The sequence below is a fragment of the Orcinus orca genome, chromosome 2 (assembly GCF_937001465.1).
Source record: "Orcinus orca chromosome 2, mOrcOrc1.1, whole genome shotgun sequence".
Classification (NCBI taxonomy): Eukaryota; Metazoa; Chordata; class Mammalia; order Artiodactyla; family Delphinidae; genus Orcinus; species Orcinus orca.
In genome coordinates, this window is record NC_064560.1 from 200,290,929 (window position 1) to 200,312,886 (window position 21,958).

At 65.7% G+C, this 21,958-nt stretch overlaps 1 protein-coding gene across 4 annotated transcripts in view; it reads left to right on the plus strand.

The window, feature by feature from the left end:
- The window catches only part of KIF26A (kinesin family member 26A), a 41,946-nt gene that overhangs the window by 6,677 nt on the left and 13,311 nt on the right, over positions 1-21,958 (plus strand). For 2 of the 4 annotated variants that reach the window (XM_049705837.1, XM_033421375.2), the window contains exons 3-5: positions 8,692-9,126; positions 15,637-15,827; positions 21,631-21,820. In XM_049705837.1, coding sequence (XP_049561794.1) covers positions 8,692-9,126; positions 15,637-15,827; positions 21,631-21,820 — 816 coding nt within the window. Of the gene's footprint in view, positions 1-4,793; positions 4,946-6,550; positions 6,767-8,691; positions 9,127-15,636; positions 15,828-21,630; positions 21,821-21,958 lie in introns of those variants that run through there. The other 2 variants (XM_049705836.1, XM_049705838.1) reach the window with 2 other exon arrangements.

Here is a 21,958-nt window from a genome sequence, read left to right on the forward strand (position 1 = left end):
AGTTGCCCTGAGCCCTGCTTGGGCAGCTGACGGTGGTGGGGGACTCGGACCTCACTGAGTGGCCTCACTTTGAGCTCCTGGCACAGAGCCTGGTGGCCCTCCATGTGCAGTGAACCTCTCCTCCCCTCCCCTCCCCCGAGCTTTGCCTCCCCCACATCTCCACCGTCCTCCCAGAGGCTACCCCTGCTGCCACCCGGCCCTGCCTTTTCTCAGCCTTTCCCACACTCCACGGCCACTGTGTGGTCTCTGTGGCCAGTGTGCTACCCCCAGGCCAGGAGCTCTGTCAGGGCAGGCATGGGGTCTGGGTCACCCAGAAACGTTTGTTGAACGACTGAGTGACCAGATCTTGCCTCCCACACCCTGCTGTGTTCACCCCGAGGGCTGCTGGACTGGATCTTGGCTCTCCCCGCCGCCCCATATGAGGCCCTTGTGGAGGATGGCGGTCCCCAGCCCCTTGCAGCTGTGGGGGGCAGGGATCCTGCTTGGGGATCTGCTCCAGCTGCCGCCCAGACGCATCGCGTGGAGGTGGTGACTCTTCTGGAACCCGTGACGTCCACGTGTCAACACGGCACTGAATTGATTAGTGCTCAGATGGGGGAAGTGATCAGTTCTCCTTTCGATCTTGGGAATCTCTCGCTCACCCGAACAGGGGGTTCTCGTCCTCCCTCACCCTGCGAATTCCAGAACCACTGCCCACCCGTGCAGCCCCAGCACTGGTTCGTGTTTTTCGCCAAGCTGGACAGCGAGTCTGAAGGCTGCCGGGAGGCCGTGGGCTCACCCTGGGCACAGCTCGGGGGGAGTGACCAGGCTTCCAAGGCTAGAGGCCTGGAGACCCTCCCATCTCTCTCTGGAGCCTGGCTCAGGAGTGGTGGGCCTCTGTCACCACCCCCAGCACGCCTGCGTGGTCTGTCCCCACCGCCCCCAGCTCTGACCGCACTGGTATGCCACGGTGGGGTCCCGGGGCGGCAGGGGCTTGGCCCAGCTGGTGCTGGACATTTGCCACCTGGGGTCACAGTCCCTGGGCCCGTGTCCCCCATGCTGTTTGGAGCCTGGCCTGAGCTCCGCCAGCTTCTGGGGGGGCTCCCCGGGGCGGGGCGCCTGGTGTCAACAGCATTCTCCAGCTGAGCCAGGTGTTGGCAAGCCCCAGAGGCAGCTGGGAGGTGTGAGAGGGGCCGGTGCTCCCTGGGGCTGGCTGCTGGGCACTCTCCCAGCTGGTAGGGGACTGATGACTCAGCCGGGGAGGGATCAGGCCGCGGGGACCAAGCCTGGGCGGGAGGAGGGAGGAGGCCGGTCAGGCCTGGCCTTGCCACCTGGCCTCTGCGAGACCTCGGCCGGCCCCTCCACACCCTGCCCTGGCCCCCTCCTCCCTAGGTGGGCGGTGGTCTAGCTGGTGTCCCCTGCTGTCCCTGGGAACTTCCTCTGGTCCCATCCGTGTGCCCGTCTTGGGTCCTTGCTGGTCTGGGGCTTCGGGGAGTGAGGGTGGGCAGTGGGGGCGGGACTGAGCTTCGGGTCCTGAGCACCTGTCCTCTGAACGTCAGCCGGAGGCGGAGATGGCGCTTTGGGGGCCGGCTGGGGTCTGGGGTAGGGAGCTTCTTGAGGGGAGTCCAGTTGCAGTCAGCACTGGGGCTGAGCAGGGGAGTGAGTTGTGGTGACTTTCCTCACTGCCTCTCTGCTGAAAGGGGGAGGGTCAGGGTGTCACCCCTGTACCTCGGGCTGCTCAGTGCCTTTCCGGGGGCTTGTCTTGGTCTGGCATGGCTTAAGGGAGGGGGTCTGGGGCCTTCTCAAGGCTCCCTCGAGTGTCCTGAAGGGATCTTTTACTTGGCAGTTGGAAGAGCTGGTTGTCGTCTTGAATGGCAAGGAAAGTCTAGTTTCCTTTTTCCTTTGCCTGCCAGGAAGCTCACAGCAAATGCAGTCTTCAGCTTCCGCCAACCGCATGGGCCCTTTCTCACACATCTGTGGGAACTGATCGTTCCTAGCTGCTCTAACATGACTGTCTCTAGCCACGTGGTTTCACTTCCAATTTATGCCGAGTAATTCCTGGAAGCCACCGCAGTTTTTGTGCAAGAAGGTGCGGGGTATGAATAAACAAACAGGATGGAAGTGGATCGAGTGTCCCTCAGTGCGTCTGGCCTCCGTCCACTCGTCTGCTTCCTGGGGACGGGGAACCTGTGCGGTGGGGGGTGGCATTCAGGGCCAGGCTGTCCCCTGTCAGGTTTCTGGAAGCAGCCAGTCTGGGCTGTCTGGGACCCTCTGGGAGCTGCTCTCTGGTCATGCACCCCTGAGCCCTGACCTCTGAGCCCCGTGATCTTCATTCCCGCTGGGTGGACGCGTGGCGGACAAGCCTCTCTCCCCAGCTCCTGTGGCCCCCGTTCCCGTGGCCCCAGCTCCCGTGGCCCCAGCTCCCGTGGCCCCAGCTCCTGTGGCCCCAGCTCCTGTGGTGTGGTCGCTTCTTGGCAGGACCTCAGCTGCCCTGCCTGGGAACAGCATCCTTGGGCTGAGTAGACACTCTGGCCCCCTCTGGGTGAAGGGGCGCTTTCGCTTCTGGTGCTACGTTTTGTGGCCGAGGGACCAATGTGGACAGCAGGGCTCCTGGGAGGGCTCCCCGGACTCATCTGGTCTGGTCCCTGCCCCCCTGGGCAGCATCCCAGGCTTTGGCTGTGGGCGCTGGGCTGGGGCAGGGGTGGGTGGACTCAGCTGGGTGCCTGGGGCTGGTGGATTTACGGCCCTACACGGCCCCGTGACAGGCTGCTGTGTCCGCCTTGGGTGGACGTCCTTACACCGCCGTGTGCGTTCACCTCTGATCCCGTGTGATGGATGCTGGCCTGCGCAACTGCCTCCGTTTCCGGGTGGAGCGTGCCGGGCGCTGGCCCTGCCCCGTGCCCTGCTCGGGGGTGTGGGCTGCAGAGTCAGCTCCTTCCGAATTGCCCCGTCCTAGGCTCCCCGTCACCATCCTCCCCCACACAGCCTTGGTGCGAGGCCACAGCCCAGTTTTGCTTCCTGGAATCCCCGTCAGCCCCACATACTTGGCCTGTTCAAAACCCGTCACCAGTGAGCCGGCCTCTGGGAATTATGTGCTTAGCTCCACCACCCCACGTGCCAGGGGAGGAAGTAGCGGACACACGGGTGTGAGTGACTTGCCCGAGGCCACGCACCCTGGCTTCTCCACCTCTGAAGTCTGTGCTCTTAACCAAAGTGCCCTGGGAGGGAGGGCTCTGGAAAGGGGCACCCAGGAGGACCTCCTGGAGGAGGTGGTATTTGATCTGGGCTGGAATTAGCCCAGAGGTGGGGTGAGGGTCTCCAGGGGCGGAGCATCAAGAGCTCGAGGGTGGGGTTGCCCGGAGCACATGCGGAGACTGTGTCTTGGGTGCCCTGTAGGGTGACAAGGGGAAAGCAGGATGAGTTCGAAGGTAGGGAGGTGGGGTGGAGTGCAGTTGCGCTCCAGCCCAGGGGTAGAAGTGGGGCCTGGGGGGTCCTGGGAAGCCCTCCGATAAAGAGCCGTAGTTCCGGGCTCTTCTGGCAGCCTTGTCGGAGGGGCTGGTGGGCGGGGGTGGCCCTGTGTGCAGGAGAACACGGTATCTGGGGCCACCTGGGGGCAGGGGCCCCATTCAGCTTCTGCACCTGCCCCTTTTGCCGGGACTCAGAGCCTCCCACGGGGCATTGGGGGCCCTGGCCGTGGCTGGGCTTGTGGGGTGCGATCTGCCACGGCCCGTTGTCCAGAAGAGGAAACTGAGGTCCACAGGCTGTGCTCGCATCCAGAGGTGGACAGTCAGACTGAAGGCTGTGTCCGGCTGGGCGCCAGGCCCCCCCCCGCACCCTGCGGCGGGTGTCCTGGTGGAGCTGCTTCTCCACCACCCTCACCCGCTGAGGCCGTCCTGCCTGTCTGGCCTTTAGCCCCCCGGGCCCCCGCCACCCTGTGTGGCCTCGTGTGGAGGATAGAGAGGCCGTTGAGGGGAGGAGGTCTCAATGAGCTAGTGTGTGCCCCGAGCTGCCCAGCTGGCCGGTGCCTGGCACAGGGTCTTGGGGATGGGTGCTGGGCAGCGCTGGGTGGGCCAGGCTACGGCCCCCCTCCCCTCCCCCTGTGTCAGCTTGGGGCCTCAGAGCTGCAGGCCTGCAGGCCGGGGTGGTCTCTGGTGGCCTGGCTGGCAGAGGGAGGGTTGGGTTTGGGTCTCCAGGCATCCCACTGGACCCAGCAGGTGGTGGGGCCTGGGGCTGGGGGCCGGGCCCCTGGTGAGGCCCTGGCTGGGTGGGAGGGAGGGAGGGAGGGCCTGGGATGGCTGTGGTGTGGCTGGAAACCGAGCCCGCTGCACGCGACCTGGGAATGTCCTCGACAGCAGAGCCCGGGAGGGCAGCGCCCGGCCCGGCAGCCAGGGGTCCCTTCCTGGACCTGTTGTCAACTCCGGAAAAGGGGGCCGCGCGGGGTCACGGCCCAGCTGCTTTGTTTGTGGAGAGAAGGGAGGATGGGGCGGAGGGAGCTGTGGCTGGTGGGACCTTGCTCAGTGCCTGCTTGTCGAGCCTGACCGTGTGGCTGGCCTCTGGGCCCATGTGCTCTCCTAGCCGCCCTGCCAGTGGGTGCCCAGGCCCCCTTTTAAAAGACGGGGTGATGGGGGCTCAGAGAGGGTCGCCTCATAGCCCTGCGGCCTGGGGGCTTTTCTGAATTGGGAAATAGAGCCCCTCCCCACCCCCTCCCAGGGGGGCATCCGTGGTGGTGGGTTGGGGGGCTTCTGGTCAGCTCCCCTCCTGCCCTACACTGGGGCCTGACCAGCCGGGCTGGGGAGGCCTCTCCTGGTGGTGATGGTGGGGCAGCGCGGCCCCCTCCAGGGCTCCCTCACAGGAGCAAATGGAAGGATTACTTAAAGCAACTTGGAGACCCAGAAACAAAGCGAAGAGTGAGAAGTCATCATTTTTAAGTGCGGGGAGGCTCCTTGAAAGCCAGGCAGCGTGCAGGGTAGGTGGTACGCGATGCTAAGTTGAATCAAATTAAGAAAAACAATTTCCAAATGCAAGTGAAATATCTGTCTGATTAGACCACAAAGAGGAAACTAAAAGTAATATTTTGCAACAGGAAAACTACTGTTTTTCTGAAGGTGCTGGGCTCTGGAGGGGAGGGGTGGGTGCCAGCCTGCACGGTGGCCGGGGCTTTCAGGGGTTAAAATTCTGGAACTTGGGCCTGTGGGCCCTGGAGCTGCCAGGAGCTGCTCCAGGGCTGGGAGAGGAGACCAGGCCCGGGGGAGGGAGGGCTGCTCCTCCCAGGCGTCCCCCAGCTCCCCACCCTGTGCTGGGGTCTGAGGACTGTGGGCTGCACTGGGGGGAAGGGGTGGCTGAGGAGTGGGGAGGGGCCTTTGTCTCCCTGAGGGCTGCCCAGGGGTCGGCAGGTGGTGTGGAAGGTGCCGTCACCCCTCACCTTCTGGGGCCCAGGGTGCCCTTCCTGGGAGTGGCCCGTGCCAGCTCCCAGGAGAAGCCCCATCCCTGGAGCCCCGAGTGCTGGGCCAGCAGCTGGGGGCGGGGATCCTGGCTCTAGGCCTGTCCTGCCCAAAGCTTGCGGTCCCCCGGCTGGTCCCTCCAGCGAGGGCTGTGGTTCTGAGTGACCAGCGTGCAGTGACTGTCCCAGGCTGCTCAGTGGCCCAGCTGCTGCTGCCTGGCCTTTCTGAGGGGCTCAGGGTCTGCTGGGCTTTCCGTGCGGTCACCCCAGGCGGGTCCCTCCCCCTGTTGGCCTTTGCCATCTCACGTGTGTGACAGGAGACAGGTTGGAGAGACGGGCCTGCCCCACGCCGGGAGCCCCTCGAGGCCCGGGGGATCAGCCAGCCTTCGGCAGTGATGATGGGAGGGTCCCCCAAGGGGTGGGCTCGGCTGCCATTGCTGCAAGGGGGTACTTGGCCCCTCAAGGGGGCTTTGGCCATGGGGTGGGCCTGGCCTTCCTGGGAACTTGTGAGGCAGGACTCGGGAGACCTGGGGGGCCACGAGCGCAGAAACCCCCTCAGTTGGCTCACCGAGCAGGTGACCGGGCAGCCCTGGGCTTGTCTCCCTGTGCGGGGTGTGCTTGAGCTAGGGGGGCCCTCTCCCCCCAGAGCAGACCCCTGTGGTTCCCACGTAGGGCTTTGATGCTCAGAGCCTGAGGTCTGGGGCCGCTGGGGCCTCCCTGGCGTCCCACCTGAATTCCTCGGGACCGGCTGGGGGCGGGGCTTGGGCGGGGGGCTGCCGTGGCCGCGCGGTGGGGGTCTGGTGGGGGCCCAGGGCTGTTAGCAGCCCCCCATGCCCTGCGCTTCCCACTTGCCTTCCGCCTCCTCTTGTGCAGGCCGTGGAGGGGATGCCAGGGCTCCCCGGAAGCAGAGGCCCTAGAACAATGGGCAGCTGGGCCTGGGCCGGGCGGGGTCTGGGCCGCCTTTCAAGTTGGTTAATGGCTCTAGCGGCCGCCCTCCCTCGCCCTCTCACCAGCCCACCATTAGCTGCCTCCCGCTGAGTGGAAAAACCAGAGTCATCAGGGCTGGGCCTGGAAAACTGGCGGGGTTGGGGGTGGGGGATGGAGTGACAGCCGGCCCGTGGGAGCCAGGCGTGGCTGGGCTGCCGTCTGGATTCCATCTGTGGCCCACGGGCAACACGAGTGGGGTCCCCGCGGCGTTTCCGGGCCTCCCCGGGGCCCCACGGGGGAGCAGCAGGCGGGGGTGGTGTCGCTGATTGGGACCCGACACGCTGGGCGCTTCCGAGGCTCTGGGGCCCGCCAGCCCCTGCTGGAGAAAAGCCAGGCCTTCCAGAGCAGCCTGTAAATCAGGTAGCTGGCAAGGCCTGGCCTGGCTGGGGTCACGCTGTCGTTCGGCCGGGCCTGCCCGGGGGCACGTGAGGGGGCAGCTCTATGGCCGAGCCTGCCGGGAGCGCGGGGCGGCGCAGGCACACCCTTTGGACGCGCTTTGCTTTGCTGCGCTTCACAGGTGCGCTGTTTTCTGCGAGCCGAGGCCTCGTGGCAACCCCGTGTCCAGCGAGTCTGTCAGCGCCGTTTTTCTGACAGCGTCATTTTTTAATCCGTGCTCTTTTTTAAAATTAAATTGTTTTGTTTAGATACAATGCTACTGCACGCTGAAGATTACAGCGTGGTGTAAACATAGCTCTTATAATTGGGAAACCAAAACCTCACGTGACTAGCTTTATTTCAATACTCCCTTTATTGCGGTGACCTGGACCGAAACTGAAATATCTCCGAGGTCTGCCTGTCCTGGGGACACAGAAGCAGAGCGATGCCCTCTGATGCTGGACCGGCAGAGTGGACTTTCACGGCAAGCCACCCTGTCCCAGCTGTCACCCTCTGGAGCCCTCCCAGGCGTCTGTGGACACTGGTCAGGCTGGCCACAGCTCAGGCTTGGGGAACCCTGCTGGGATGAATGAGGCAACCCCTTCTGCACGGTGCTTACGGCTTCTGCATCTGAGGGTTTGGGGAGGTCGTAGTCCTTTTTTGGCCAAGAGGGCCGCTGGACTGGAGCCAGGCCTTGCCTAGAACCTTTTGGGAGAAGTGTGGCCAGGGAGGGGGGAGGGCCCCGGCTCTGCAGATTTGCAGCGGGTCCAGGCTGTGGTGATGGGGAGGGATGGGGCCGGCTGAGTCCCCCAGCTGGCCGAATTGGAGACCCAGGCCCGCATTTGGGGTTTGCTCTGTCAGGTGACACTGGGGAAGTCCTGGGTGGTCACAGCCACGGCTGGGCTGGGCTCGTGCTCTGCTGAGGGGATGTCCCAGCCAGGCACCTGTGGTTGGGGCTTGCCCCTCGGGGAAGGGGCAAGGATGCTGAGGGGCTGGTCCCAGCATAGACCCAGAGCCCTGCGGGGCTGCCCCGGGGAGAGGCTGAGGCAGAGCCTGATGGGGGGTCGAGGTGCAGGGGCTGGGCCCCGGGAATGGGACTCTTAATAGCTTCCCTCCAGTGAGTTTCCTTCTGAGGATTGGCTCCCTCCTCTTCTTTCTTCCAGAGATGTCACCTCCTCCAGGAAGCCCTCCCTGACCTCCAGGCTAGGCGACGACCTCTTCTGGGCTCCCCTGGCTCCTGTTCTTAGCCCTCTCTGGTTACCAGGCTTGCAGTTAGACCCGTGTGTCCCCCTCAGTGCAGGCCAGGGGGTGGGCTGCAGGGACCAAGTCCATGCCCGGGATGGAGCGTGGAGGCCATCGAGCCTTGCCTCCTGTCTCTGCTGGCCGCGCTCAGCCTCTGTCTTCCCGTGGACTTGGAATCACCAGCTCGGCCCTGTGGAGCAGGGCTAGAGATGCCGCAAAGGCAGGGGGAGGGTCTCCAGCCCCTCAGCCCCACCTCCACTGGCTCTGGAATACACGTTGCTTCCAGCCGGGGCCCTGGTGCTGGCCGCCCCCAGCCGGCCGTGGATGCCTTGCTCTGCCGGCCCCCTGGCTGCTCCTCGGCTGGGCGGCCTTGGCTGCTGGCTGCACGTCGGGAGCGTGCAAACGCCTCCTTAGCTGTGAGCGAGCGTGGTGGTGACGGCAGGAGGAGCTGGGCAGTTGTCGAGGGCGCCGCGAGTCTCACCCTCAAGCCCCGATGATATTTCCTGCTGGGTGTGTGCTGACGACACAGCTCGGGGCTTATTAATCAGCTACGGATGGTGCGGCGGCCGCCACGCACGCTGGCCTGGCGCCGTGGACGTGAGGGCCAGGCAGTGAGTCCTGGCACCCAGGCACTGATCCCTTTGTCCCTTTGTCCCCTGTTCCCCCAGGACCCGTGCCTCTCCGCTCTGCTTCTTGACGAGCTGCCTGCGTGTCGCCCGGAGGCTGAGCGCCGCTGTGACGTCTGTACCACGCACCTGACCCAGCTCACACGGGAGGCTCTGCGGCTGCTTCAGGCGCCCGCCAGCCGCGAGGACCCTGACGCCCCCCATGGAGGCCCTGGACTCATGCCCCCCAGCCCCGGTGCCGCCACTGGCCCGAGGGATGGACCGGCGCCGGTGGGCCCGGTGGGGCGGCAGCTGGGCCGAGTGGGGCCAGGCAGGAGGAAGGGGCTGGGCTGGCCGTCCGGGCCCAGCGTCCAGGTGTCAGTGGCACCTGCCGGCCTGGGCGGGGCACTGAGCACGGTCACCATCCAGGCCCAGCAGTGCCTAGAGGGCATGTGGAGCGTCTCGAGGGTCAACAGCTTCCTGCCACCGACGTGCCTGGTGAGTGCCCGGGGCACAGTGGGCTGTGGGCCCCCTGGGACACCAGGCAGGACGCTTACAGCCGGTCAGGGCTGGGCGCTCTCCGGGGCTGAGCGCCCAGCTCAGTGGGTGCCCTGCAGCACGGCTCCCCCTAGAGCAGGGGGGCTGTGCCTTTTGGAGGAGGCCCCAGACATTCCCAAGGCCCTCGTCAAGTCAGCCTACGAGGTCACTGGGGGGCAGGGAACATCGCTTCCACCTGGCACAGGCCTGTGGTTGGGGACGGTTTGGCCACTCTGAGAGCATGCGTGGCGCCGTGGGCTGATGGAAGGGCCCTGTGGGCTGCTGGGGCAAGATCAGAACGTCATCCAACATCTCCTCCTGGTGACTCCCTGTCCAGGCTCTCCTGCCTGGAGCGCAGCAGCCCTGGGTGACACAGCTCTGCCCCCTGGACAGGTGACAGAGCCTGGAGGGTAGCGGGGGGCCTGCAGGTGGTGGGGACCCCGTTCCCGCTTACACGGGGCCTGGCCTCTCAGGAGCCGCCTCTTTTTGGGTGACTGCGGGATACCCCCCTCCCCGCTCCGGGGCTCCCCTCCTCAGGCCCACCAGATTGTCACCCACAGCAGTGGCATAGCTTCCGTGGAACCTGCTCTGGGCACCAGGGGTGCCGGGGGTGCCCCAGACCTGGGCTGGGTGTGCCCAGGGAGGGCCCCGTGGCCTGAGATGACCCCAGCTCCGGAGGGTGGAGCTGGGGGCCCGGCCCCGCCTTGGTCACAGGGCTTCTCTGGTGGGAGTTTCTCCCAAGTGTCCTCTGTGTCCCCCCAGTCTTCCTTCTAAGAGAAGGCGTACCAGGGTGGGGGGGGGGGTCGGGAGAGGGTGGGTTATTGGATCAGGGGTCTCCTGGGACGCTGGAGGGAGTTGCTTTGGGTTTGGTGGTACATGGGACTAGGTGTGCTGGGCGCCGGGAGGGCCTTTCCCCAGGAGGCCCAAGCCCTGCACGACATGGGGGGGGTGGGGTGCCTTATCCTGGGGTCCCAGCCGTGCCCGGAATAGGGGCTCACCAGGCGACAAAGTAGAAGGGACCCTGTAAGCAGAGGGACTGGTCTGTGTGCATGGAGGTGGGGAGGCCTTACTGGGAGACAGAGCTGGGGGTGGGGTCGTGGCCGGGGGGGAGCAGGTGGCGGTGCGGCACAAGTGTGGCTGTATCGTCCGCCCCCCGTGGAGCCCCAGGGGCAGGGAGACGGGTGCGTGGCTGTGAAAGCCTTTCCAGTCACCACAGCGCCAGCCGCACCAACTCGCCCAGCAAGTGTCTCTGAAATAGAGCACGAGGCAGACGTCTCCTGGGGTCTCCATGCCCCCTGGGGCTGTGGGACATGGAGGCATGAGGAGGGCCCCCAGCTCTTGGGGCAAAGTCCGTACAGCCCCTGGGCGGGACTGACCCCCGCCCTGCCCCCGCCTCTGGGCTTGCTGGCCCCTCCGACAGCACCGAGATGTGCTGGCTGGACGTTGCTGCCTCCAGGGTGGCCCTTGGCGAGACCCTGCCCTTGCTGGGAGCTGGCCCCCTGTGACTCGCTGCTGGAGCTGGTCCGCCTGAGGCTGCCCTGTCCTTGGGGCCTCCCTGGCCCTCAGTAGCCTGGGGTGCACGGGGGGCTCCCAGGAAGAACTTCTGGGTCTGAACTAGCCTCCAGTTGGTGTGACAACGCCCCCTGGGTGTGGCCTCACTGTTTCCGACTCCTGCATTTGTTAAGTCCTGAGTGAGGTCAAGAAGAGCGAGGCCAGCCTCTGCCGTGCCAGTCCCATGGTGCCTCCTGGCCCGAGAGCTGGGCTGCCCGGGAGGAATGTGCCGAGGGGCTCGAGAGAGCCGGGCAGCTTCCTGGAGGAGGTGGCATTGAGCTGGGCCTGGAGGGAAGTGTCAGAGATGGTGGGCCCAGCGAGAAGTGTATGGGGGCAGAGGAGGCTGCTGGGAACAGCCAGGGGGCTCCTTACCTGGGAGGGAGCTGAGCGCAGTCTTGCAGGTGGAGAGACGGCTTGGCCGTGGCTCTGAGGGCTCCAGGAGGCGGAGGGGTGGGGTGAGCGGAGGTGGGAGAGGGCGGGATGGCACAGCGCCCCGGTGCAGCCTCCCTGGGCTGTGGTAGGGTCACTGGCCTCTAGCTGGGCAGCCCCGCCGGTGGCCTGCACACCGTAAAACGTGAACATTTAAGGCTCCCTGTTGGTTTTATGTGTGCACTGATTGCGTTCAGGGTGGGTGGGAGTGGATTTATAATTAGACAACAGTCCTGGCGATCAATAGAGAGATTATTAGAACCATAAATAGAACTTTTGGACTCAGATGAGGTAATTTCCCCTGAACCGGGGCATTGATCATTAGAGGCAGCCCTGGAATGTTAAAATACTGCATGTTAGGCTCTAGAATTAAATACCTCTGGAGAGACGTGCTGTGAATCTCCACCACAGCCCATCAGCGGCCCTGGGCGCCACAGTCTCTAGGCAGACTTGGATCTGGGCGGGCGAGGTGGGTGGAAGGCCTGGTGTGTTCTAGGCGCCGTGGCTGGGAGCCTGCCCCGTGGGCTGCCGGGGGTCGTTCTGTGCGCATGGCTGTCTACTGTCCGGAAGGAGCAGCCCTCAGCCAGCCACGCTGTTGTCGAGACTGCAGCCCGCTTCCCCGTCCAGAGCACAGAGCTCGGCCCTTTCCGGGTCATTCACCTCCCGAGTGTCCAGTGATGATTCCCGGCAGTGGGAGCCGCCCAGCGGGACAGTCGGGCAGTTGCTTTCCAGACTGTGTCAGGCAGAGGCATTTCTGCCACTGTGGGGGATGGAGGTGCCCGTGGGCCACCCCAGGTGCTCTGCCCTGGCCTGCTCCACGGGGACACGGCTGTGAACCGTGATGTCTCCCCCATGTTGGCAGGGCCCCATCAGATGTTCACAGGACATCTGCACTCATTTTACAGCCGATGCCAAGAGATTGAGGCTTTGGCCTCCTGACCCCACGGTAGGCTAAAGGTAGCACCGCCTGGGGCGGCTGAGGGTGGGACTGAGTAACTGGGTGAAGGGTGCAGCTACCTTGGGTCCAGGCTAGCAGAGCCTGTGCGAACCTTCCCTAGTCTTGTAGACATAGGCCGGGCCCTACCCAGAGCCCCACAGTTCGTGGAGGAGGACCTGGAGCAGAGGGTTCCCAGCCTGCCGCAGGGGCTGGGACAGCGGAGGCTCGGCCTGGACAGGGAGGATGGAGGGCTTCCTGGAGGAGGTGCTGCACGCTGCTTTGAGTGGGAGGTGAGGTCATTTTTGGTGGAGCCAGGATTTCCCTCTGTCCATGGAGGCTGGGTGGCCCCGGCTTGGGGACCTGGCTCCTGCTGCCTGTGTGCCAGCCTGCTTGCCTCCCCCCACTTCCTGTGAACCCTGGCGGGGGTCCCTGGTGGGTGCTCACCTGTCCTCGGGGACAAGGCCGAAACGGCGTGGGATGGAGGGAGCTTTGTCCCTCTGACCTGGCTAACCCGTTGCTGGTACCCCCTATGGGCCTCAGTTTACCCGCCCGTGGAGTGGAAGTTGGACAGATGGGCCCCCACTTCCATGTGAGGTGCTTCTGTGACACGGGGGCGGGACAAGGCACCTGCAGAGGCTAGGACCGTCCCAGCCCGGGGCCCTCTGGGTGACCGGGCAGAGCTTTGAGGGGGCCCGGCACATGCCCAGTGGACGATGCCACCTGTGCCCCCTGCAGGGCAAGATTCAGCTCTGGCCGCCCCTTAGCCACCTCCTCCTCTGCCTCCCCACCTTTCCTCTGGGCACGAAGTGGCCCCCGGAGAGGTATTTGTCCTGAGGAGCTGGGGAGCGCTGTCCTTCACGGGCCACAATCTTGCAGATGCGGAATGCAGGCCCAGAGGGCTCCTAAGGAATGGGTTAGCTTGGTGTTTCCCAGGCCGTGCTCCTTGGCACCCCGGCGCCCCGTCGTGGGCGCCCTGCAGAGGGGTCTGGAGGCTGCTGCGGGGGCCTCCCGGGACGGCGGGCCCTCCTTACGCTCCTCTCCTCATGCTTTTCTTTCCTTGCTGCTGTGGCACCTCCATCACGTTTTCTGTTTGCCCCCCCCCCCCATCTGCTGTCCCCGTGTTGTGTCGTGTCGTGTCTTCCCTCCCCCGCCCCCTCGGCTTCTTTGGGCGCGTCCGGGCTCTGCTTCCGGCAGGAACCTGCAGCTCGTGGGCCGGCGGAGCCGAGGCGCGTGCGGGACCCCCGACAGGTCAGTGTGGGGCTCGGCCGGCCGTAGGCAGGCTGGGTGGCCTGCACCGTTGCTGGTGGACGTCCTGGCTGAAGGCAGAGATGCTGGCGTGGGAGCTGGGGTGCTTGGGCCCCGCGGGAGTGGGTGGAGGGCCGTGTGGGGCCGTGACCTCACAGCCCTGTCCCCTGCCATCCAGGCGGCCTTGCTGGCCTGCGTAGCCGGGCCAGCCTGGGCTGCTGGGCGTGGGCCCCGCCTCGGGCCGGTTGGGGCAGTGGGCACCCGGGGTGTTGCGGGGGTGAGCCCTGCCCCGGCCCCCAGGAGCCCCTGGCCGTGCGCTGCTCACAGGGGGTTGCTCAGCCAGACCCAGGCCAGGCCCTGTGGGTGACGCAGCTTTTAACATCAGTCCTGTCCTCCACCGCTCTGCTCGACAAAGGAGTTTAGATCTCTCACGGGGAGCACGTATGTGAAGTGACAGAAAAGGGACTGATGTTTGAGGTGAGGGAGCATCGCACGTCATGTGCGTGTAAGGCCGCAGGGGAAGTGGGCAGCGTCCAGGCTGTCAGGGACCTTGGCTGCCCCGCGTCACTCACATTTGCCTTGAGCTCCACAGCTGCCTGGAGGAGAAGCAGCGTCCGGTTCCCGTTACCCAGGTCCAGGCCTGGCTGACCACCCCGCCTTGTGGAATGTTCCCTGTGATCGGGTGCCCCTCTGCTCCTGCAGCCCCCCCCCTTGCCCTGGGGCACAGGGCCCACCTCCTGGCCGTGAGCTCCGCGTGTCCCTGCCACGCCTTGTGCTCCTGGAGGACAGATTTATTGAACACCTACTATGTGCCAGGCAAGGTGCCATGGATGTGGAGGAGACCGGGCAAGTGGAGAGGCTCCCTCCGGGGCCTCCTGATTCCTGGCATGCACTAGGTGCTCATGCAAGCTTGGGGGATCGGAGAATATGGTGCTGGGTAGTTGAGCCTGGCCTTGTTTCTCTGTGACTTGGCAGCACTACGTAGACTGGGGGAAGCTGGGGGAGGTCTGAGGGCTGGGGGAGGTCTGAGGGCTGGGGGAGGCCAGGGAGTGGCACAGGGAGTGGCCTGGAGAAGGAGAGGGCTGGCCGGACTGGGTTCTGAGGGATGCATAGAAGTTCTTGCCCTATAGGCAGATGCGAGGCAGGTGGCAGGGTGTGGTGCTCTAGCACAGTGCCTGGCGAGGGTTGACTATTCCAGGTTGGCCCTTCTCTGCCACTGACCTGTCCTTGCAGCCTTGGGGGTGCTGCAGGGGGGCCAGGTGGGGGTGCTTGGCGTCCATCCAGCTTAAGGTTTGGGGCTCCCTTTGAACTTCCTTTGCAGACATGTTTTTGCTGTGTCCCTAGGGGGGTTTTGGGAGCTGGTGCTGACCACGGGCTGGGTGGGGTGAGACCCTCTGCCGTGGTGAGGAGGGATGCTGCTGTGAGGTGGCGGGACCTCCTGCCAGAACGTTCCTCCTGGGGCCCATGATGGCTTATTCTGCTGAAGTGCCACCTGACGTGGCTTGTGGCCGTGTCACTTGGGAGACCCCGAGGACGCTAGGTCCCCTGGAGTGTGGCTGCCCCCTGGCTTCCTCACAGGCAGGCTCACCAGACAGGCCCCTGTCCTTTCATCCAGGTACAGAGGACTCCCTGGACAGGGCTCAGGGCCAAGTGAAGCCAGAAGCCCCAGGGACCGGGCTGTGGTGCCTGGGGAGCCTTGGGGAAGGGGATGGGGCTGGGGTGGCCGACGTCCATCCCCCTCCAGGGCCAGGTCTGGCCTGGGGGTCCAGGGCCCGACGCGTGCGCGTAAATGTAATGTACAGTGGCGGGATCTCAAGTCCGCCGGCGCCGTCCTGGGGCGCGCTTAATTACCTTTGTGCTTCGCTACGAGGCTGTCTCCCTTTCCGGAATTTATTTTAGCTAATGAGTTGGAAATGCCAGAGTAGTATTTCAGGTGATGGGAAGACAATGCATTATCACACGTGGGGCAATTAGCGCTCATGACAAATATTTATTGTGGTTCCTTCTCAGTCGTGCCTCTGGGTGCTCCCAGACAGATGGCCCAGGGGTGAGGGGGTGGTCCCTGTCCATCGGTCCTGACCACTGTGGTCACTGTGTTTGTGGAACTGGAAGGGGGAGGGGCTGGAAAGTCCAGTCCCTGGGCGGGCGTCTGTGCCCGCTTCTGCTCCAGCCACTCCCCAAGCCGGCTGGTCCCATGCGTGCAGGGCCCAGGGAGCTTGCTGGGCTCCGGGGTGCACGGGCCTACTTCCCCAGCTCCCCGGTGAGGGACGGGTGCCTGTCCCTCATGCGGGCTCCCTGCTTCCCTCCAGGCTGAAGCAGCGGTGGCCGCGGTGGCGGTGGCAGACACGGTCCGGGACGGCCCTCCGTCCGTGGGCCCTGATGGCGCGTCGAAGACGTGGAGCCGCGGCGGGGCCTGCACCACGGCCCTGGTCACCCCAGCCCCAGGCATCCCAGCGGGAGCCTCCACGGGCCCATCAGCCGCAGCCTCCTTCTTCCTCAGGTACGTTCTCCTGGGGCAGGCCCGGGGCCTGGCTTGGGGGCAGCTTGGGCGCGGACAGTGTGAGGGGGCCTGGGGACCTCAGCCTCTGGCCTGGCAGCCTGCGGGCCTTCCCGGGGAGATCTGTGGCCTTGCGCTGCCGGCAGTCGAGCAGAAGGGGAGCTCGCAGCCGTCCTTCCGTCCGTCCGGCCTCTCAGGGCGCCACATCGATGGCAGTGTGAGTGGAGGCCTCTCGCCCTGGGGGTGGGGTACAGCCAAGGACAGGGTTCGAACTCTGCCGCTCCGAGCTGTGCAACCCTGGGCAGGTCACGTAACCTCTCTGTGCCTCAGTTTCCTCAGAGGTGCAGCGAGCTGATGTCTGTGAGGCCCTGAGAGGACGCTGGCCCAGCGAGAGGACGCTCAGCCGTGGGTGGTGGATGTCCTCGGGCGGCCCTGAGCCAGGGCCGGCGGGAGGGGGAGGGTGGCCGTGGAGGGGAGGCAGATGAGGCAGGTCTCAGGGCAGCTGTCCCTGCAGTCGGGGAGCACAGGGGTGGAACGGGCCCGGGGGAGCATCCCTGGGTGACCGAGGAGGCTGTCCTGGGCGCCGGCTGTACCCACACCCCACCTACCGGGCTCCCCCTCCTGGGGGGCTGCTGGCACACCCCCTCACGGCTCTGCTGTCAGATCTGGCTCCACCGGCAGCAGGAACCAGGTGGGTCCCCGCCCCAGCCCCGAGCTCCAGTGCGCAGGGCCGACCGGGCCGTCCGCGTCCCCGGGATGCCTTGCGTGGCCCCGCAGACACCAGGTCCTGGGCCGTCGGTTAGCGTGGACGAGGCCTGGCAGGCCGGGGCGCTGCGTCAGCAAGGTGCAGGGTGCGGGGGAGTGGTGTGTGGGAGCAGGGGGTCCCTTCTCCCACTTGTGCGCCCCCCGGCGATGCCCTTGGGTTCCGAGCTTCCCCCTGTGGCGTGGGGAACGCAGGATGTGCCGGTGGTAATGAGCGGTGATGGCTGGCCCGGCACGGGTCACTGTCCCATTAGCAGCCCCTGCGGGCGCTAATCTGGTCCCCTGATCCCAGGAGCCTGCGCCGCGTCAGCTTGGCCCAGTGGCGGGCACACGGTGGGGTGTTGGGGGGCGCCAGGCTGGTGAGCACAACATCGTGGCCCTGTGCGGGCTCACCACCCCAGCTAGGTGCAGAGAGCCCGGCTGGGACTCTGGCTACGGGGCAGGTGGGGCCTGCCTGGAGGGCCTGGGAGCCCTGTGGAGGGGACGAGAGGGGCAAAGCGGGCCTCGGGAGGTGTCCTGGCCCGGGTAGGCTCTGCCCCTGGGCTTTGGGCAGCGGCCGCGCTCCATCAGGCCATGCTTGCTGGGGGATTTCAAGCCTGAGACCCTCTGAGGACGAAGACCAGCTCCGGGGGTCTGGGGGCCACACTGGCTCCTTAGCAGCCTAGGGCCCTCAGGAGGGGTGCGCCTTTTGTCTCCAGCTGAGCTAGGCTGCCTCCACTGACCTTGGGAAGTTACCATAGAAACAAGCACTGGGGGCTGGTTTACAAGGCATGGGGCGGGGGTGGGGTGGGGGGGACACTGCCGGCTGCCATTACTTCCAGCCTGTTGGATCCCCCCAGTCACAGCGGCTTCCGGAGGGTCCTGGGCCACGTTATGGGGTGGGTGTTCCTGATGGGAACACCGTCTCCAGCTCGTGCCTGATTTGGGCCCGAGACCCTCTGCCCTTTGGGGCTGTGGCACCCTTCACTGTTGGGGTGAGGGGGGTGCTCTCAGCTGTATGTGCCCTTCTTTGCTTTGTGGGGCTGTGGCTCAGAGGGGAAAGGGGCTTGTCCAGAGTCCCCAAAGACCAGGAGCTGCTGGACCCCGGGGGGCCTCGGGCACGAGCTGAGCGCGTGTTCCGTGCTCCCACCTGCATCCCTCACTGGGCATCTGGGGGGCAAAGCTGACACCCAGCCCATGCCCTGCCCCTCGGAAGTTTCTGGTAGTCGGGGTGGGGTCTGTCAGCCTTTGACAGCAGCACGGAGCCTTTGAAGGAGCCGAGCAGTGTCGCAGGACACAGGCTTTGAGGGTTGAGTAGGAGTCCGGTGTTTGCCAAGTGGAGACGGGATAGGGTGGGGTCAGGATCTGGGTTCTCCACCGGCCCTGAGCACTCCCTGCGGGCATGCTAGCCGCGGGCCTTCCCGACCACCTCCGAGCCCCTCACCCTGCTGTGGGCAAGCCAAGGTGGGGGTGATTCTGTGGGTGGCTTGGTGCCCAGGGTCTTGTTACAGGGCGTAGGGCACAGGGGTGAGGCCCGGCGCCCTGCACGCCTCAGCTGGGCTGGGTGGGTCGCTCGGGCATTGCAGCCACAGCTGTGACCGAGAGCTCAGCGTGCCAGCCCCCACCAGAGTCCTGAAAAGGCCGGGCCGCCAGTAATTACATTTTCTCCGGAGGCTCTGGTGACCTTGACTCCCCCTTCCCGAGTCCTCGGGACGCTGTGTGATGTCCCCGTCCTTCCTGTCTCTGCAGCCTCTCCTCCCCCGAGATGCGTCCGTTAGCGCTCTCTCCTACCCGCGCTTCTGGGCCTCTCGGGGGCTCACCTCCTGGACCCCTGAATCTAGATGGCGTGGGAAGAACTGCTGGGGGTCTTCTGGGCAGGTGCAGGGCAGGGCGAGTGGTGGGTTCCTTCGGCGACAGGAGCCCCCTGCACTCGTAGGCACCCCCGCCGCCCCATTGCAGCCTCAGCGGAGCCCCCTTCCCCACGTCAGCCCGGGTGCCCAGGCCACGGAATGTCAGCCCGGGTGCCCAGGCCACGGAACGTCAGGTGTGGCACCTGGCAGAGGCCCAGAACCAGAGCGGGTGCTGCCCAGAGGTGCATGGGCAGGAGGACCCCGCGGAGAGGTGTCCCTCACCGGCAGGGTGCGTGAGGCAGCTTCGTAGCCGCAGCGTGAAGTTCCCAGGTGATATGCAAAATGCAAGCGGGCCATGGCAGGGAGCAGCGGGCCAGGTCAGGGCTGCTAGGGCCTTGGGCCTCGGCCTCGGAGGCGTAGGCCCCGTTAGCAGGCAGCTCTGAGGGGGGATGCAGGCGTGGGGCGTGGCATGTGGCATGTGGCTTGGTCCGCCGGCCTCCAGGCGGCCCAGGCAGGAAGCCCTGGGTTGGCCGTAACTGACCCCCACACACATCCAGACAGGCCCGTGTGTCTTCTCAGGGTGATTAAGGACCTCACCGTCAAGGCCAACTGCCTGTGAAATTACCTTCTTGTTTGGAAGAGGCAATTTTTCTTTGTAAAAAGGCAAATATTTTCTTTTCTGTTTATGTGAATTAATGACCCGGGCCAGTGAGCCTGGGGAAAGGCCTGTGGGATTAGGTGAGAGGGCTGGGGGCTCAGAGGGAGGTTGGAGGAGCTCGGTCCCTCCCTCATTCATGAGTTCACTCCCTCCCTCCTTCCCTCCCTCCGGGCCCCATCCTGAGCTTCCCTGTGTTCTAGGCCTGGGCTTGGCAAACCCCTGCCCTCCAGAGCCCCCACCTGATGGGACACAGCCGTGTGAACTTGTGGCTCAGGGCGTGGAATGGTTCCCGTGGTAGCAGCAGGCACAGGGTTTGGGGAAGCCCAGTGTGGGGGCATCAGGGAAGGCTTCCCGGGGGAGGTGTCCTCTGAGGACGAGGAGAGCTGTGCGTGCAGGTGAAGTTCCTGCTTTTCCAAGTCTCCTCTCTAGAGCCAGACCACTCAGACGTGCCCACCCGCCCCCTGCAGGTTCTGCCTTGAGCACCCCGCACCCCAACCCTGCTCCCCAACAATGCAGTGGGTGTTCAGGGTCCTGAGTGTGGTGCCTGTGTGTTCTCTTAGCCTCTGTGAAGCCTGGCATCACTTCCTCCCCCACCCTCACTGCCTGGAAACCAGGTCTGTGCACCCAGAAGGCTGGGACCCTCCCGAGACCACCCCCAGACCGTGTGAGCTGAGGTGCAGTTGCTCAGTGGCTGATGGGCTTGTCCCGGTTTTGAAGGGAGCTGGATTTCATCACAGGAGACAGTGCTGTCCCGAGGTCTCTGAGTCATGCCCGGTGAGGCAAGCCTGTAAGAACAGAGACCTGGAGGGCTGGGCAGGCTGGGCACAGCTTCTCAGCTCCCAGCCCCGCGGGGGCTGACCCAGGGCCAGGGAGGGAGGAGGGGGTGCCCCGAGTTAGGTCAGACCACGGGGCAGAGACGCCCAGCCAGTACCGTTCCAGCCTCGTGGGGCTGGCGGGACTTCAGATGGCTCCGGGCCCAGCCTCTGTCCAGGCGAGACCTGGGCGTGTCCAGCGGGGAAGGACACCTCCCTGTGCTCTGCTGCTGGGACCTGAGGGTGACGGAGGGGGCTGAGGTCTGTGCCGGACACCCTGGTTCCTGAGAGGGTCACAGAGGGTGCAGAGCCGTCTGTGGCCTTGAGCAGCAGGCAAAGCACTGCCTTCTGGTGTGGCCTCTGCAGCCTGATGTCCTGTCTCCCCCAGCGCCTTACCCGTCCTCCTGGCCTTCACGTCCCCTTGAGCCTTGGGGGGTTCAGGGTGGCCCCACCCCAGCCTCGGGGACCCTGGGTGGCCCTGCCTGACCTAGGGGGGAGCAGGGAGCCAGCTGTGACGGGAGCGGGGGACACACCTCGGCCGTGGTGGTCTGCTGACCTGTCCAGTCTCCTCGAGGGCCCAGCCGGTGCCTCCCAGGACAGGCCGGTGCCGGGCAGTCCCTGTGCTGCCCTTCCCCCACGTCTTGGGGACTTCTGTTCAGGCGGTTTTGGGTTTAGGGCACATGCGCTCAGGCAGGAGTCGGGGCCGCGTCTCCGGCTGAGGGCCCCGGCCCGAGTTGTCCGGGCAGCTCGTGGGTTCCGCTCACAGGCCCCCGCCCCCGCCAGGCGTGCGCCGGCCGCCCCACTGAGTTAGGAAGGGTCCGCCCCGCACCGTAGATTACTTTTATTTTCCTTGATGACACCTCGCTAGGAGGAAGGCCGTCCCTGGGGTCTCTTAAAAGACAGCTCCTGTGAAAGATGAGAGGAGTTAAGCAAAACAGCGGTCGCTGCTCCGAGTGGGAGGCGGGCTGGGGGCCGTGTGCGCAGAGGGCGCAGGCCCTCCTGTCGGGCCCCTTTGAGGGGCACAGGTGAGACTCAGGGGCCTGGGGGCTTTGGGAGAAGGAGGGCGGGCGCAGCAGGACCGGGAGAGGGGCAGCTGGGCGGGGCGGCGGGGGGCTGCCTGCAGGCCTGGTGGGCAGCTTCTTTCAGCCCTGAGTTGGCCCTACTCTGACCTCCAGCCCCTTTCGCCGGGAAGGCGGGCGGGGTGGGGGGGCTGACGGAGGCCTGGGCCATCTGGAACCAGGGCCGCCTGGACCCAGGCCCATCTGTGTCACCTGTGCTGGGTGCCTTGAATGCGTTCGCTCCTCAGGGCTATACACGAGGGCCTCTGGTGGTCATGTCATCCCATGTTAGAGATGGGGAAATCGAGGCACAGAGAGGCTAAGTCACCACGTGTGGGTCACACAGCCTGTGAGTGGCTGACCCCAGCATGTGCCGTCCCGCCCCAGCTGCTGAGTTGGGGACTTGGGGCGGCAGAGGGTGGGGGGAAGGGGATGCCCTCAGTGCGGGGCGTGGAGGGGGGCCGGGGTCCCGTGTCTGCCTGGGGCCTCTGTCGCCTGGCCTGTACTGGCATGGTGGCCCCAGCCCCGCGGGCCCCTGCTTGGCTGGGGGGGATGACCTGTGGCCGTGTAGCCGCATTTAGGGTGGGGCGGGTGGCAGGACCGCTCTGAGGACCCGCCCCGCCTCTCCTCCCTTCCCCCCCTCCCCACGCCACCCGCCCCTGCCCTCTCCGCCCCTCCCCTCCCCAGGGCTGCCCAGAAGCTCAGCCTGGCCTCCAGGCGCAAGAAGCCCCGCCCGCCGCCGGCCCCCGCCGCCCGCGGAGCCGCCCCCTACCCCACGGACTTCAGTGGGGCCCTGCAGCTGTGGCCGCCGCCCGCGCCCCCCTGCCTGCTCAGGGCCGCCTCCAAGGCCAAGCACAACCCCAGCAGTGCTGGAAAGGTAGGCCCTGCCCTGACTGGGGGTGACCCGGGGGGGTGGCACGAGGCTGGGGTGTCTGGGCAGCTGCGGGATGGGGTGCGGGAGGTGGAGGGGATGCTTCCTTCTCCTGGGCTGGACCAGGCTGGTGAGTGTACAGAT